Here is an 18,286-nt window from a genome sequence, read left to right as displayed (position 1 = left end):
GCTGGTATACTTAACACGAAGGTGAAATAGTACCACGATTCTCTTAAAGAATGAATATAGTATTAGAAATCGCTCATGATAGTAAGCTCCATTGCTGCGTTTTTGAGACTGGACTCTTTTCTGCAAGTCAGATAGGTTGCTTGTCTTGAGGCAGGGCAATATAGGCTTGCTCTGTGTCTTTCTGTGTGTTTTACAGCAACAATTAAAATGAAAATGGTAAAATAACAATAAAATAATTGTAAAATAATAATAATAATAAAATTGTAAACCATTATCAACTTTACGTTTCTGCTGTTTAAACCACACAGGCTAGAGAAAGTGTAGTAGTATCGGAGAGGGGAGGGAGGGGGGGGTACTCTTGTTTTGCAAGTTACTTCTACCTAGTACTTGCTGACAGAATGCCAGAACCCAGAAATAGATTGCACCTTTGGGATTACACGGAAAAACACGTCTATATTTTAGACGGGACAGCCATCTCGTTTTAAAACTCAAAAACAATATCCTGTTTGCTGCAGAAGATAAAGAATACAAGTGTATAAGTTATTACCGCAAAGAGCACGACCCAGGAAAATAGTTCTATTTCTATAACCCCTGACCAGGAAAACTTGAAATCCTCTACATTGCCTCGAAATGTTGCAGGTTGTTTTTTTATATTATGATGATGTTTTTTTATTACAGAATGGTATTAAATCTATCAACAGCAAAACCTGTAGGAAACCAAGAACCTAAAGAGGCAGACCAGGTTTTGGAAAGGAGAGGAAAAGGTGACTTCCATAAAGGAAAGGCAGACATTAATCATGGAAACAAGACACTTGTTTCATTTGAATTTTCCTCATTTAATTTGTATTATTTTAACCAGCTCATTCTCCTTGCAGTTTTCTGGACATGATTTCTATGTTAAAGCAGAGCAAGCTGCAATGTAATTTCACAAGCTGTGCTTGTACTGTCTTCTTGCTGTGTGCTTACAGAAAGCCTGTCCCTGAAACTAACCTTGCTCAATCACTCCATTCTTTCTATTCTCTCTCTAGTAGGACCTTTTTTCTTTTCTTTGAGATTATTTTAATTTAAATAATATTCCAAATAGTTAGATTTTTTTTCCGTTTAAGGTCCTGCTATATTCTGCCACAGCAAACCCCGTAGACTGATTTAGTTCTTTGTGAACCACTTCAAACATGAAAGCATGTGTGCTTTACAAAAGATTACACTGTATCAATCCACTTAGGTCTCAGACAATTCAATGCAAATGTGTATGTAAACAGAACCTGCCTTAGATGGTCTTGGTAAAGGTGTTTAGCATTTGAAATGAAGTCTCTGAAAGTGATGCTTGCACAAGAACAATGGTGTTTAACTACTTCACTGGAGTAGGGGATTGAAGCCTGCATACAATCATTAACTTAATACGCAAACTAAGGCACTGTCAGCCATAGTTTGTGTATTTAGGTTATGGAACTGTTGGCCAGAGTTTGTGTATTATGACTGAAAATTTGTGGTACGATTATAAATGATCCTTACAAAGATTTTTATGATGTCACTCACAAATAAGCCCACTGGTATAAAAACCACCCAATCACAGTTATGTATTGCGCCCAAATTGACGATTTTGCTTCCTTAAAACAGTTATACACACTATCTTCACAAAGTAACATCATTTTTACTGCATTCCACACTTCATTCATAGGCACACAACCTGGGATTTGAAACTACTGTCTTCCAGTTACCAGACCAGAAAGAACCCTATCCACAGCTGCATGGCCGAAATTGTCCCAAATTATTTGTCTTAATCAACTGTTTCTGACAAATTGAATCAACTTGTTTTCACATAACACCTAGCGCTCCTGAGATGTGTGCCTCGGTTGTCTGTGTTGGCATTTGGCTTATAGTTTGCATAAGCTGGTTTGGGAGCTACTGTATATCTTCCCCAAAAGAAAAAAAAACTTCACATGAAAAGCAAACAAGGAATTCAGAGCCGTCTGTGAGCTGTACATGTGTCACTTGCTTTGCTTGGGCCTTTTCCATCCATTTTCGGCTGTCACAAACAGAAATGCTCCAACAGTGCGATCAAAGTCAGATTTGCTGAATTAATTTATTAGCTCTGCCTTTCTGAATGATAAAGTTGGCCTTTACCCGATTTATTGCCGCAGCATTCCTGGAGCCTGAGCTGACAGACACGTTGAGAGCCATGAGTAATTTCTCTCTCACGGTAACAGGGCTGAGCAACACAAAAACGAAACAAATGAAGGAGAAGCCCCAGCTCTGTCGTGCCCCCTGTGATTTCTGCTGACACCTGCCATAAGCAGCACATATACCTGCTGACCTGCTGCTGCAGGACTAAAACCTTGTTGTTTAACCTTTGGTTACAGTGGCAATGGAGACAGGGAAAAAAAAAAGACTCAAAACACCTCTTCTGCCTTCCCTTCCGGACCCCCAGCTTCTAGATTTATCCTGAGCTTTCTGTGTCCTCACTCGACAACAACCTGAAACTTCAATGGGATTTACATTCAGTTAAATTACGAATGCTGCCTTAGACTGGCTTCCTGTGCAGGGTTAGAGTTCTACCTTGCCTTACCTGAATAAAGAGCTTTCGAAGAAGGATTCTTATTCTGTCCCATCCGGAGTGTCTCCTGCCTTGCACCCATGGATAAAGCTGCTAGAGGCTGATTGGGTGTATTATTGCATCCATTATGATTATATGTGATCATTGTATATTAGATTATTAGTTTTACAGGCTGACACTTCCACCCAATGCAACTTGCAATTGTACCCATTTAGAGAGAAGGGCATTGTCCTATAGCAATCTGAGTGAGGTACCATACTTGAGGGAACACCAGCAGTGACTCGCAGAATATTTGGACCCACAGCCTTTTATTTCCGATTTTATTCCACACTGCTTCCTTAATCGTGACTTTCAGGATTTGAAAGCCTCTCCAGTGAGAAAAAGAGCCAATGCGCTCTGACATACTGTAGGGTTTCAAAGAGAGAGGAATGGGAGCATTTTCAGTGAATCAAGATAGACACTGGCCAGAGTTCTTCCTCTGCCTCAGAGCCAATTGTGAATACAGTCTATAGTACAAGAAGTTTTTGCTTTAACTTCCAAAAATCCAAAACTTCAGGGCGTTACTTCAGTGACTGTAGCCCAGAATACCAAAGGAATGAAAGTCCATAGCATTCCTTCCACACCGGGTAGGAAAACTATTACTTCTTCCTCTATTAAACAGAACAGAACTTTAAGAGATTTGAACCAAGACATAAGCATATCCATAGTCTTACGAGCTACAAGGCATCAAAACTTCGAATGCAAAGACAATGTGACGACCACACACTTCTTAAAATGGCTGCATAAAATTCATTAACTCTGTACCTGGGCTAAATTATTTTGTGTTGCTTGTATGAAAGTGCTGAAAAAGTGTGCATGCTTTTGGTTGGCATACAGTCAACACCAAACAGTGCCCGGGTTATGCACTAGAAAAGGGTTCGTAGGCTTTAAAGGGCTTACGAGAAGCAAAATCACAACAATTTTAGACACACCATGCATAAAAAGGAGAGAAATGCTGACTGGGTTTTTGTCAGGCACTGCGTTAGTTTTAGAGGCTTGTGGTGAGGCAAAGCTGAACCTGGCCCACACCTTGGGCAGAGTGCTAGCCATCTGCAGGCCAAGATCCCCAACTTTTTTCATCTGACATCTAAACTCTCCAACTGCTCCCGAACCTCTTTATCCGCCGAATGCAAAATATGCCGACAAGTAAACATGGCTGAGCAGATAACAGGCTTCAGACCTGTCCTCTTCGGTCACACTACAGCGTATTTCCACAACACTCCGGTAGTCTTTGCTAGATATAAACCCAATAACTCAGCACAGTATAAAACAGCCCTTTTCTATGCACTCATTAAAATATTCCTTAAATGTAGTGGTTTTACAAACTCATTTTGCACCAAAGGGCCTTTTGTTTTGTTTGGTAGGGACAAAGTACACAGAGCTTAATTCAGGATAAGATCCCCATTACATATAGAGAAAACATTATATATAAACACTGGGATACATCTAAGCACATTTATATATATATAGGAACAATAGGTTTATTCCATGCTGAAAAGAGAAGAAAGAAACACAACGTTTCGGCCGTGGAGCCTTCTTCAGGTGTGAACATTTATATATACCCACACAATGAAACTAAATTTGAATTCAATACTGTTATCCCATGCATTGCAAAATGCATCTTAGACCTCGAGAATTATATTTGATTCACCAAACCTAAATCAATGAAGAATAACAGGCAATGCAAAGTACTTTTGCTTTTTTTATTATTAGAAAGGACAGTTTCTCTTCCCCTCCCTCAACAATAGTTTTTACCTTCATTTTTTCATGAACAAAATCCACAATATTCCAAATATAATTTGAAAAGTATTATAACAAAGAAAAAATGGCCAGGCCAAAACCATTCAAGTCCAGAGCTGAAATCATTTTTCTTTGCATTGTCTTAAAAGCCACAAAATAAAATTAAAATTATAACTCCCCTCATACACTTACAACTTATAAAGATGACAAATAAAATTAGGTTATTTCAAAACAATTTAAAATTATTAATAGTGTCCCCTTTTCGTCTATTCTTGAAAAGTGAAAGTCATTGCACTTTAGATTGTCATACAGATGTACTGTAAAAATCACTGGAAGCCTTTCATCCATTCTTCTCACTCTTGTTTTTGTCCTCTGTGACCCATCATGCATTTTATTACAGAATACAAAGCATCAATTTCTATACATTATGAATGTCCTTATTTTAATGAATCCCAAGTAGTGTGGTGAAGTGGTGGGTAGCACTGCTGCCCCCAAAACATTTGGGGTCTGGGTTCTGTTCTGAGCTGAGCTGGGGCGCCTGTCTGTGCAGAGCTTGCATATTCTCCTTTTGCTAGTATTTTTTTCCTCTTGCGCTCTGGCCACTTGAGCTAGATTCTTATTGGCTACTCCTTATATCGTCACTCCCTGATTCGCCAGCTCGTTGAAACATGCCATTATCCTGCGACATATAGTGTACACAAGAAAGTACATCCTTTCCTTCAAAAAACAAATTTACACTAAAAAAAGGAATCAAGTCGCAAGAGGTCAAGAAATATTTACAGTCACAATTCCACTAAAATGGCTTGTTGAGCTTTTGACCCCTGGAGAAACCAAGTACCACACAGAGATCGTATAAAAATAAGCATTGATAACCAACAGTAATGTGTTCCGAGTTACATGTGATCATGATATTAATGCTGAAAAGCTCCTCATCCCCTCTTCAGAAAAAAAGTCTTTAGGTAGTTCTTGTGTCTCAGGATCCTAGCTGGTCTTGAAAATAGAAGCTAAAGCTCAGAGCCCAACGTTCACGCCAATGTCAAAGCACACCAGGAGTCTTGCCGCACAGAAAGTCCATTCTGTTGAGCTATGGATGTTGAAGGGAAGTGATAATCCTCATATTTAACTTCTGGATGTCCAGAGTTAAGATTCTCCAGTTGAGATGAAGCCTGAGAAATGAGATTGTTTTTTAAAGATCTTAGTACTGAATAAAATACAAGAATTTGCATTACGTTTTATAAATCCATAGAACTATTAGCACAACACTTTCTTGTGTACATAGTGAGGCCACAGACAGAGTCTAGTGTATATTTCTAATGCGTTTAGGAATGAAAAAATGCTGTGAGCACAGATCCACTGTGTAGGAGTGAACTAAAAAACATCCACTCTTCCTGGGGGACCAAAAACACGGTTTGGCTAAACGTCAGGCAAAACAGCAGTTTTCACATCTTTACCTGAGTTGCAGACACCACAGTCTGGCCAGCGAAAGGAGAGGGGGCTGTGCCAGGCTCGCTCTTTATGGTGGAGGCATTTTCACTGAGGGTGAAGGAGGAAGGCGAGTTGGTACCAGAGGCCGAGGAACCTAAATCACACGCAAAGGTGTAAATTAACAGAGCAACACAAACCTCTTATAATCACATTGTTATGTTATCATACATATGTGACAAGTTAGTCATGTAGTTGTAGTAATCATACAAATATCTGTAATACTACCTATATATAACAATCTCTTGCATTTTCATAAGGCTTTGCAGTAGATTTGTAGAAATAAGCTATATAGATACATTTCAGAATGACGTGAGAAGAAACAGCTTTACATAAAAATTGTAAGAGATGCTGAATGGTGCCCTGTTCTTATCAGAATGGTTAATTGAAGAACTGATGTGAATTTGAGCTGTTGAGAGCTAACACAAGATTAATATTCAGCACATTATCTGAATGGCTGGTTCGGGTCCCCTATCCCTACTCCAGCCCTGCTCCACTATGAGATGTGTACATTAAAGAATGAAAGATCGCAAAGCCACATAGTAACACCCCAGTTTTGCTGTGCACGGTTGGGATTGCCTATTGTTCCAAAACAGAAAATAAGAACGCCATGTACCTGATGAACTTTTGGATTTGTTCACATTCTTTGGTTTTCTTTTCCTGGTTTGGATGCTTTCTTTCTTCATAGCCAGTGGTCTTGGAACCTGAAACAAGACCCTACAGTTAGACCCGACTGCACGTTTCTATCGTTCCGTCCAACTTCTCCCGCAAGGTGGCTCACAGGGGTATCCATGTAACTGCTCTGTTACAATAAGAGCCCTGGACTGAACCATCACGCGCTGGTACGGGTAAACAAACGTGGGATTTCAACAGTCCTAAATGCCATGCACTGGTCAACAAAGCATGCATTGGTTTGTCTTTCTTTTCTTATGCTGTGCCCGGAGTATCTGAGCTTTTATTTAAAGGAATTTTAAAAATCAAAGCCTGAGCAAGAACCTCAACAGTGTGGATTATAAGACAGCAGCGATGTCCTAACACCCTGTCAAAGGCAAGCATGCAGCACTAACGCAGACGTACCCCATGCAGCTTCATGTAGAGGCCACAGGCATTGCACACGGGCTCGCCCTCAGCGTTCCTCCTCCACAGGGTGGTGGTGGTTGTGTGGCAGTTGGTGCAGCACAGGCCAGCTCGTCTGGAGGAGGTCTGCTGGAGACAGGGGACAGACAGCCGGTCAGCGACCACTCGTGCACGAACACCGCTTCTCGTGGAAAAACAAGAGTTGTCCTGAAAGCTCAGCAGGAGTTCAAAATCCCAAAACAGAAGGAAAGGAGGAAACCGGGTCCATAAACGCGAAACAGCGAGCAGAGTGGGTGTTGTAAGGATTTTGTTTTCGCAGGACTTTTTGAGAAGCAGAAGCAAAGTTAACTCGCAACCCTTAAACGAAACAAAATGACCAAATTAAAGAACACCCTCTGACAACTGTGATGCACCGACTGAGAGTGAGAGGGAAACGTGCCTTAGTTCTGAGGAAATAAAAATGCCGCCCTCATCGCCTGCGCACCTTTACGACACCCAAATCATTCTTCTACCTGGGCTGTATATCAGCCAGACAATGTGCCCTATCATTACTTCATGACATTTAACAATCTACACAAGCTCTGATGTGTAAAACAATACCACAAAAACAATGATACATGTGTCTTGTATTGATAATTTGTAAGACTTTTGTTCTTATTGCCATTAGACAAATAAGCGTTTTCACCCTTACACTTAATCCCTGTTCTGTCAACCATTCCAGTATTTTTTTGCGATTACAAAGCCTATGTTCTCAGCTAAATGTATTTCTAAAACACAAGATCACAACTTACACATAAAGCTCATTAAACATTAAATGTCATCTTGCGCATTCTCATTGCCCAAGGTCAATAACTGCCAGCCCACCCACCCTCCTTTTAAAAACCAACCTTTACAATTAATTATATTTACCTTATTTAACCAATACAAGCTCCACAGAGTCCGCAGAGCACAAAAGTACTACAGGTGTACTACATTGTGATAACTACTGAATTCCAAGAGCTATGTGGTTTAAATTACAAACTAAGATGCAAAATACTGTCTCTAAAACAAGAATATAATTGGCTGCTGCACTGCCACTAGAAGACATCCCAAAGAGAAGAAAAGGAGAACAGCACATTGTTTTCTTTTTTCATTTTACAGTCTCACCAAAAACAAGTAACCAAGGCCACAATCTCTGAAGGCCGAAAACTGAAATTATTTATCGCTGGTTCTCAAGTAGTTTATTCCTGGGAAAGAGGTCCCTGAATAACTCCAATTGCAAACTTGACCTTCTCAAGGAAGTTGTTGACCTTGTATTGTGTATGAGGTTTTCCTCCATCCCTTAACACGCCTAATTTGTGTATTCAACAAGACTATCCAAGGCTCATTAGAAACGTATGAAATATAGGCTTGTGTATCCAAGGCTCATTAGAAACGTCTGAAGCCAAAATACTTTTATGTACATATTTCCTGTTATAAATTTAAAGTTTTCTCCGAAAATAAAGACAAACCGAATTTGCCTCGCCTACGCAACACTTTTATTGCAATTCTTGTTCATAATGAAAGGTATAGCGCAAATGAGCTCACCGTATTGTGGAATATTGCAGAACATTTTATCGTTAAGAGCAGACCAACGAAATGTTAAGAAATCGAATTCATAAGAATTAGAATCTCCGGCTTATGAGTTTCATAGGTCTATTATTCTAAAAGTATCGATTTCTTAAATTATCCAAACTTCAAACTATTTGTCGTTCATTGTAATAGAGGGAAATGTCTGCGTCCGACAAAAAACGCAACTTACTAGTCGTTTCTGTGGTTTAATGAGGGGTCTGTTGATACCGTTCATCTTATGGTAGAGTCCGCAGGCGTTACACAGATAGTGTCCTGTGCCATCTCTCCTCCACAGAGGAGTCGAAATGGAACCGCAGTTCACACACTCTCTCCCCTCGCCCGGGTACTCTTCCAACAGCTCTGAAACAAAACCACAAAACAGCTGTTCATTCGTCATTCAATACCGCCGGACCTATTACTCTGGGTTTGTAATGCTGAGCACAAGAAAAAGTGAAGAGTCAAGCTGAAGGAAAAAATTGCAAGATTAAGTTTATTTGTGAGAAGAGCACTCGCTATTGTTTCCCTTTAATTAAATAATCATAACCACACCGGCGCGGACAAAATCGGCATCGTCTGCCCATTTAATCAAGATCTACAAAACCAGTTTACGAAAAGTGTACATTGCCGATATGTAAAATAAACTGGGTAGAAAAATCTAATTTTCTTCTGTCAGCACGGAAATAAGGATGTAAACAACATGTTATTTGCAGAAATGACAACTTACTTGTGCTTTAGAAATTACAAGTGCAATAGTATAATATAGGACCCGAACGACAGGGTTGTTCATTAGAAAACGCCGATATAGAGGTGACTTGTTTAATAATATAGAAGGGCATAAAAACACACAAATTGGAACGAATAATGGTGAAAATAATTGGACTGGCAGTAAAAAATAAAATAATAATAGAAATAAAATATATTATTTGGCACTGACAGAATATTGGTTGCATTTTAAAAACCGTTCTTTTAGTCACACGGATATAAAATGAAACTAGTGACTTCGCGAACGAAAATTTTTTTTGCGGATGTCAAGAAAATTGAGAACTGATGACTTGAAGAAAATGGTGTTCGCCGATGGTTCATATAGTCTGTACAATTTAGAAATCTTTGCGATAGTCTGTGGTAGTCTCGTGGTGTATTCCTTAGACGTTGCACTAATGTTACGACGGTTAAAATATTACCCTATGGCTAAAATTAATAATAAAGAGTTTTACAGATGAAGATTAAGATGTAAAATGCTCCTGCTCGTGGTTATTTATACCCGCAATGGTATTGTTTTATAGCTACTGTATATTCACAGTTAACGATGCACTTTATTATTTACCTTGGTGTATATTTCATGTTTATTCGAACTGTCTTGGATTTTAATGACAATAAGATGTATTTCCCAAAAGCTGTTTAACCCTTTACCTTGTACTTTTAAAATTAAATTACACTTAACTATTTAAAGAGCTGTAAAGGGTGATAATGGTTCATTTTAACAGCACAAAGAGTTATTCGCCCAGAATTCACTTATGGTAAAAACAGCCGTTCAAATTAAATTAGCATTTCAATTACGGTGCCAAAACAGGTATGCTGTAGGTAGGTCTGTAATTTCGATATTGTGGATTAGAAAGTAATGAGATTTCATGCTCAAATGTTGATTGAATTCCGCCGTCTTTTGATGAGAGGCCAGACGACTGATGTTATTTAGGAATTGTTTAGGCGACGTGAATTTAGGAGACCACGAGTCTGTTCCAATATAAACCAATTTGCCCCAATAAATGACTTGAAAGGGCTCTCCGCTTTACAAGTGCGATCACCTTCAAACAAAGATGTCGAAACACACACTCCTGTAAAAAGCCCACTGGATATTTCCATATTCACTTGGTGAATGGCGGACAAAATAAAGACCCAACACTCCACAGCTGATTTTGGTCTAATTTATGTTAGCTTTTCATATTTCTGTGGTTGGCAACCGTATGACTGTGACTAAAACGTGGCCGAGGAATAGTTTTTTTTTTCTCGCAACGTGAAAGGAACGTCTAAAATTCGACTTAATGTTAACGAGAATAAAAAGTAGCCAGATTGTTCAGAATTAATCTCAACAGCTACAAACCAACTAAATGATTCAAACGCAGTGGTCAGGAAGAAGATGGTAATTATACGGTCAATAAAATCATAGTAACAATCGTGAAAGCGCGATGAGCTAGCGACTAACCGCCATTAACCTCTATGTGACACCTTTAAAAAAAATAATGACAGTATTTATTTAGAGACAACTTATCAGACTGAGTAAAAAGAGAAGGAAATCGACTTTTACGACATAAGACTTAAAAAGGTTAAGAAACTATGGAAGCTATTATTTTGCGATTTGGATAAATTGGGTATAACATGCACTGTAAAGCCACTGGCCGTAATTACACCAGAGGGTAATTCTGATAAATGCGGGTTTGAAAAGTCGTGCTGTTGAAGGCGGCTGGCACAAGAGGACTCGAGATCGGGCAATTAATAATGCCCCAGTAAAAAGTCACTGGCGATTTTCGGTAAAGAAAACATCTGCCTGAGCTCTCCGCTACAGGCCTAAAATGGGGCCCAGTTAGTTGGAACTGCAGCCTCCCTTTAGCTATTAATCTCAGCGGTTCAAGTCAATGCAAATATGGATGATACTGTACAGATCTCTTTTGAATTCTGTGTAATACGTCTCTTCGTTACGTTACACCCTGAGAAATTCTGAAACCTCATCGGATACATACCTAGGCTGGACCTTCTTCCCGACAGACCCGCTTGCCTGCTCTGCAGGCTGATCATGCTGCTTTCGAAGTGTCCAGGTGACCAGGAGGACGCCATCTCCGGGCTCATGTAGGTAGGGTACGGACTAGAGTAGGATCCATTGACCGAGCGCACCAAGGCGTTTCCGTACTGTTCCGCCCGGCTGCCGTTACTGATCACTAAAGGGTTCTGATACGCTCCTTCTCTCACGGTACCGCCGCTGACCGGGGGGCTGTGAGAGTAAGTGAATCCCGGAGGGTTGCCAGCGTTAAACGCCGAGGTGTCTGTTCCAGCCTGCGGCCAACCGTGATGGCTACCCAAGCTGTGAGACTGATGAGCGGAGTCGCAAGTCTGGAGGTAAGGCAGGGTTTGCAGCATAGAAGGTACCCGAGTTGTGGGTACATACACAGGTGAACTCGCAGAGGAGTGGATGTAGTTTCCCGAATCGTGCGCGTAGGGAGGTTGGTTAGGAGCTAAAGCCAAGCTTTGGTACATTATAGCGGCCTGGTGCGGACTTCTGGTGCCCCTTCACTGATGAACCACGAAGTGATGTCGAGTACGAGTCCGGAGTAAATGTCAAGAGCACTCCCGAGGTTTTCAGGTGCAGCGGTCCAGTTTCAGTGAATATCCCCGTGGTCTGGCTGAACAAGGCACAAAACTCTTCCAATTTAAATCACAATCAACAACTGTTCGCGTAATTATGATCTCGTCAGGGCCTGCAACAGAACAAGACAATGGCGGGTCACCATAGACAAAATTCAATCAACACCCTGAGGAGTGTAAGTACTTATACCTGTGAGTTACACCTTAACACATCAAAACAACTTCAAAGATCCCAACTTCAAGATCCAAAGCGCAACAGATTTTTTTGTAAATGAACGACTATTGAGCAGGACGTCTAAATACCTTAAACTAACACAGACGTAGCCTGGTTTTATAAAACCTCACCATTCGAACAACCTCTTTTATATAAAGATCAGCTGAGACGTGAGAAATATTGACAAAGAAAACGTTATTGAGAAATGAACAATTTATATTGCTTGTGCCGAAATATAATGTTGATACATCTTGGAATTCGTATCGAAGTTTTGTCCAATTGGCACTACTTATGTTGCGATAAAGTTCCCCAAAACCTAGCACTAATAATACTAATGACGACGTATTCCTATTTGAACTCTTTTAAATTTCCATCGACCACAATTTAATACTTATAAATATAAAAAAAATACATAATTTCGATCATCCGAAGGTAACTCCCGCCTCCACATTGTAAATATCGTCATGGGGGAAGAAAAAAAAGGCATTCAGCCTCATCAACGACAGATAACCGGACCATATCAGACATTTTTTTAATCATAGATCATACAAATCACATAACAATATTGATAACTGTTCGCAAAAGACTAATACGATTTCATCCAAAATCGCTCGTTGCATTATCTTACCAGATAAGAAGTGGTGCTGGTAGATAAAGTCAGTAACTTCATTCAGTAACGCAGGCAGATGACTTCTAGCTCGCCGCTCACACGCAAGCTCCAGGAAAGCTGCGAACCGCGCCGGTTCCTTTTTCTTTCAAACCCCACGAAAATACTGCTGAAACAGGTTGTTTTTTTTTTTTAAAAATAGAAATATATATAAAAAAAAACTAGAGAAGCTCGCGTTGTGAAAACTGCATCCGAACAGCCAGCGCGTCCCTTGTAAACCGCTGACAAGGTTCACCTCTATCTGCAAATTGCTGCTGGGTCTGATTATCTCGGATATAAGCGTTCGCCTCGCTGTGACTGGGGGAACTTTACAGCAAGTTATTTGTATGGGCAGGGCCACGTGACCACTCCTAGGTAGGACACGGAGTTCGGAGAAAGTGGGAGTCTACCTGCAGTCCGGATCGCCTCTGGATCAATACTTAACTTAACATTTAATATGATCAGTTACTCACAGACGTGTCGTAGCTATATGCTGAAACCAGTCTTATGGTCTGATAAGAGTCCTCCAGTCTCTTTTGCATACAATAGCCGAACATTTTACATCTGCGTCTCCGAGCCGGTTAATTAGTAAATGTTTATATCTGGCTAAAAATAAGTTTATCTGAACTGGGGTTTTTTTCTTTTTTAAATTCCAGGTGTCTCCGGTTTATGGTTTTTAATAAATCCTAAGCGGTGTAAATCACCAAGGTCCGTGACGATAGGAGAATAGCTTTTTTTATTACAATCAAATGTAATCATTGTAAAAAAGACGAGTAGGACCAATAAAATCGCTATTTGCAAATTTATCTCAACTGTAAAATATGTCAGGTTACGATAAATAATCTAATTATAATAAGTGGGATGTATAACTGGTAGTTTAAAAAACAAAGCCACGATATTGGGCTTTATGGGATGACAATTTTTATGGATGCAAAATCAAAACTACAATTTGATTGGAGATAAAATGTTAAGAGTTAAGATACCACTAATACGTGAGTCACTGGAGTTTTCCCCCTTGTCTGAAAGTGAGCTTTTTTAGAAGCTATTTTGTCAAGCATTATCGTCACGTATATTGATTCGTCGCTATTATGGGCTCATCTTTGATAGGAGTAATATATTATACGTCACCAAGACAAATTAGATTTAAAATTTTAAATACTTGTTTTCAGTGTTTCAAAGCTTAAGGGACTTGAGGGTTTTAAAAAAAGCGAACTTTTACCAACAATATCGCAATCGTGTTGTTACTGTACAATGAGGACAACCAGCCCTTTAATTAGAATATTAGAGTTTCTGATAATTACTCCAATATACAAACTAGATCTTTATAGACACTTTGGCGTGAAATAGGTACTAAAATCGCCTAGAATTATGAAGAATAATTCTTTTTGAGAATACTAACCGTAATTAACTCTTGCTGTATTTTTTAAAAATATAGGGGGACGTTAATCATTTCACTCGATAAGGCAGATAACAGGATTAATATAACTCGAGCTCTGGTGTTGATTTTTTTTTTGTATCGCTACCAGAAAGAGATAATGCTTCGGAAAACACAATGGAAGCAGGGTGTCTCCAGTAGGTTAATGTAAGACGCTTCATTTTAATCATGGAGACGTTCGGCCTTTCGAAGTTAATTATCTACGTCTTTTTCGATCAAAAGCAAGTCTGTCGACAACAATTAAGTGTAAAAGCGCCTCCAAATTGTAAAAAGGCAAGAACACTTCAACCGCAACATTTATTTATTTACCAAAAACGAGTTGCACTCATTTTTCTTATTCTTGAATTTCGGGGACCGGCACATTTACAACCCAGCAGAAAAATGTAATGGCGCATAAGACCAAAATTCAAGCAGCTCCCACTTAATCCGTGGCTACCTACCCAAGATAAAAAAAAACAATGTTAATCTGTAAATGTCACACGGATTATTCTACAAGAATATGCGCTAATTCGATAGGTTACAACATGATGAGATTGGGTGTTGGAGAAAAACAGAAACATAAAATGAAGATAAACGGTAGGCAAAGGTGAACTATATATATTTTAAACAAAAAATATATAAAGCAATAAATAAAAATTAATGGAGTGTGGAGCCATCAATTAAAAGTGGAGATGTAAAGCGAGTTCAGCGCGGCGATAACCGCCCTCGACAGTATGTAGGTTTTACTCCACTCCGGCTGGTGATCTGCGGGAGAACATGCATGAAATATTCTGAAGAGACGTGTTAATCTTGACCTTTTTTAAGATGTGATTTTTAAAAACGAGGATATACTATTATCGACCCCGGCTCCACCGTGGCTCTGCGCACACAGCGACGGGACCGGGGGGCAGAAAAGCGCGGTGCGGTGTCCAGCATTTAATCCCAGACTACATAAACCACTGACTGGGTCTGGGCTCCGTGTTTCACAACTTTTATGTTTCATTTTTACACTGACCTCACCACAAAGGTTAAACAGATAAATTATCCTGTACAACGGATTTCATATTAAACATGCGTAGAGATGTCTTTAATAACAAGAGGGCAAGTACGCATTGTGCTGAAATATTTATCCAATCAGCATTTAGCACTGTAAAATCAGAACACACGATTATCTTACTTTTCGTCAAACAAAGCATGCGTTCAAAACAGTACATCGCTGTTATTAAAACAATCTGTGGAGCTGCTTTTTAAGACCGCTCCGTGCTTTAGTAAATCTAACGTGTTGAGCCTGGATGAAAAGGGCAATCAAGATAATTCAATTACATCGTGCTTGTCCAAATATTAGTTTCTGGCACATTATTCCGCACAGTTCAATTGCAAGGGTCAGTAATTAGCCTCCCTTTGAAATTTCCAGTATTTCTGCAGTTACCTGAACATACGCTACTGTACATGCTTAAATAACAGGAAATAAAACTGTTACAATAATCTTGTTTCCGTAAGTATTTGGTTTAGCAAATGGTTGATTTTAAAGATTTTTTTTTTCTGCGACCAAGGAGCAGTAGAGCTCTAGATGTAGAAAAACATCCCGTGTAAATCTCCGCTAATTCCATAATAATTTATACAGATCTGTAGCACTGAGACTTGTGAGGGAACAGTATGTAGAACTTTAAAAATTACTTAGAAAATAATTTAAGCGAGTAAGAGAAGAAAAGTTGCATAAGAAGTTTAAAGCCCACTGTTTTGATAGAAACAAAAGGATCTAAAAGTGGATGTTAATACTTAAACCCGCAACAACTCGGTTTATGAGGAAACTGGTCATTTCCAGGCTTAAGAAATAAAACTGAAGTTTCTATAAATATTTTGTTTTATATAATATATCATATGTTTTGTTCTATACTATCGCCTAGGTGAATCAATTTCCTCTTGCTGTAAAAACACGGGCTTCTAGTATAACTGCGCTGGGAAAAAAATATTTAAATATCTGTGTGATTCTCTATATACAGCATATACACAACCCATCCCGTCTCCTTAGTCTTATTCACTTTAAAAAAAAACTAAAATATGAAAATGTAAAAGAAAACTACCGGCTGATCACACATGAAGGGGCGTGTGGTCCCAGTGCCTCTTTCTGGGTTTACAGCGTACGTCCGAAGTGGCGGCCACGCTCAATTCTAGAAAACAAATTTTACCCAGGTAGCAAGCAGCATTTTTCAAATTCAAATTTCAAGAGCTTTGTTGGCATGACCCATGAATTACGGTGCTGCCAGAGCAATAACAAAAAGTCAACATTTACATTTAGACCAATAACATTATTTGAGAGGCTCCCGCTCTGTTCCTCGGGCTGTGACAGGAGATCACACAGAGCGCACACCGGGCTGCAGGTCTAGAGAGTTTCTTCCCTCCTCCCTGGCTAGGATTGGAAGCTGTTCTGGCAGGTGTGGGAATTCTGGGATTTGATGTATTTTGGGGTAGAATGTTTTTTTTTCATAATGTAATGTCCGAGGATTTCTTACAGTGTCGTAGAAAGTGCATTCCTGTCTCTGCTTCTCACTGGCAGTGGGAACAGAGTCCGAAATCTGTGGTAATCTTGGTAGGTTTTTCTAACGCTGGCCAAAAAAAAACTGACCTAAGAAAATCTATCGACTGCTGTTACTCGCTAATCAATCATCTGATATTGTCTAGATTATCCACTTACCGGTAATAGTAATAGACGTCTTGGTGTTTATCATCATCATCAGTTACCGAATACTGTAGCATCACTTCGTATTCTAGTATCCTGTTGGAAAAAAAAGAGGAACTCCAGAACAGGGAAACGCCAGCCTGTGCTGTTCAGGGGGAAAGCGGTGACATCACAACCAGTGAAGTACATCGCATCTGGCGCTGCGAGGATTAAGTGGACCACTGAATCAAACAGTCTCTTGACTCGTCGTGTTTTTAAAATATAAAACAAGAAAATCTGTTTTTTTTTATTATCTTCCCGAGAATTTCAGGTTCTCCGTACGAAAGCGCTACTCGTCTGCACCTCTAGACTTAAAGTTTTAATCTCCAGAATCATTCAGCAAAGTCTGTAAATGTATTTATACACATATCCACGGGATGTTAATTTTTTAATGAGAGATACCAGATTCGAATTGGAACTGATCCTCTTCATAAACGAAGCACGTGAAACGCGTTCAAGGGCTCTATATGTTAAATGCATTCGTTTATTTTCTCAAACATGCTGGGGTACCTTATTTGCTAAACACTGCAGAAAACAGATCCATCTTGAAATGCTGGAACAAATCAAAAACTACATTTTTTCCGCACGGATTCGTCCGCTGGGGCATTCCCCCTTGTCTCAGACTGCGAGTTCGTTTCTTTCCTGTTGTGATCTGTTAATACACGAGAGACTTCTCCAGTGAATTAGGGATGGAGTTCACCACATATATGGCAGTGTGTACTGCTTTATACATGATAATTTCCAACAATCATCCATGCGTTCTTAATCCAAATTAAAGGTACCGAACGGGATTCATCTGCTACTGTAGTAATCTTCGGTAATGCGGTCGTATTTACGTGCAGAAGTGTGATGTGATCTGTGTCGAACAAGTGTAGCAAATGGCATGAAATAAATTCTTCATACCTAATTAAAAGTTACCAAACTACATCTGTTTACATCAAGTACAATTCAATTCATCAAATACATGACATTCCATTTATCGATACCTACAATACCTACGAGAAATCTAAAAGACGCATACTGCATATTTTTCAAACACATTAATGGGTACTATATTCAATTAAGATGTTTTGAGTACCAGCGGTCAGAGAAGCGTTTGTGTTTTTTTTAAACATTTTAAAAATAAAGGAAAGGATTCATAACTACAGGATTTTTTCTGATAAAAAAGGCTCCGTTTATGGTCTACCCCCGAACAAAAACACAGCAGACATTTCCTCATAAACCCAGCTTGTAGAATAGTTTTGTGTGGTTCCTCCGGATATAAATCAGTTTTTCCGTGCGATAAGTTATCTTATCCTACATATTTCACCGGCTACCTATACAATTGGTATCAAGCACTGCAATATATGTCTCGTTATAAATGGCTGATACTGCACTTTCAAATTAGGTGCTTAGTGAGCCATTTCTGTTCAGCTCATTAAATTGACGTTTACATATTGTACATTTCCCACTGAACT

The 18,286-nt window shown here is 39.3% G+C and overlaps 1 protein-coding gene across 4 annotated transcripts; it reads right to left on the bottom strand.

Moving 5' to 3' along the window:
* Positions 1–4,281: 4,281 nt before the first annotated feature.
* On the bottom strand, positions 4,282–16,846 carry gata5 (GATA binding protein 5). Of its 4 annotated transcripts, XM_088937299.1 has the most exons (8): positions 16,806–16,846; positions 12,679–12,823; positions 11,218–11,949; positions 8,673–8,842; positions 6,893–7,021; positions 6,432–6,519; positions 5,785–5,912; positions 4,282–5,499 (listed from the first exon to the last, which is right to left on the bottom strand). In XM_088937299.1, exons 3-8 carry the CDS (start codon positions 11,726–11,728, stop codon positions 5,359–5,361), a joined length of 1,167 nt encoding a protein of 388 aa, XP_088793425.1. In that variant the 5' UTR covers positions 11,729–11,949; positions 12,679–12,823; positions 16,806–16,846; the 3' UTR covers positions 4,282–5,358. The 4 variants fall into 4 exon arrangements, with proteins under 4 accessions (XP_088793425.1, XP_088793426.1, XP_088793424.1 ...); XM_088937300.1 differs by lacking the exons at positions 12,679–12,823; positions 16,806–16,846 and adding an exon at positions 16,195–16,216; XM_088937298.1 differs by lacking the exon at positions 16,806–16,846 and having other exon boundaries at positions 12,679–13,013.
* Positions 16,847–18,286: the final 1,440 nt, after the last annotated feature.

The sequence above is a fragment of the Atractosteus spatula genome, chromosome 19 (assembly GCF_055471065.1).
Source record: "Atractosteus spatula isolate fAtrSpa1 chromosome 19, fAtrSpa1.hap1, whole genome shotgun sequence".
Classification (NCBI taxonomy): domain Eukaryota; kingdom Metazoa; phylum Chordata; class Actinopteri; order Semionotiformes; family Lepisosteidae; genus Atractosteus; species Atractosteus spatula.
Note: the sequence above shows the minus strand (reverse complement) of the source record. Positions and strands in the feature narration are given on the sequence as shown.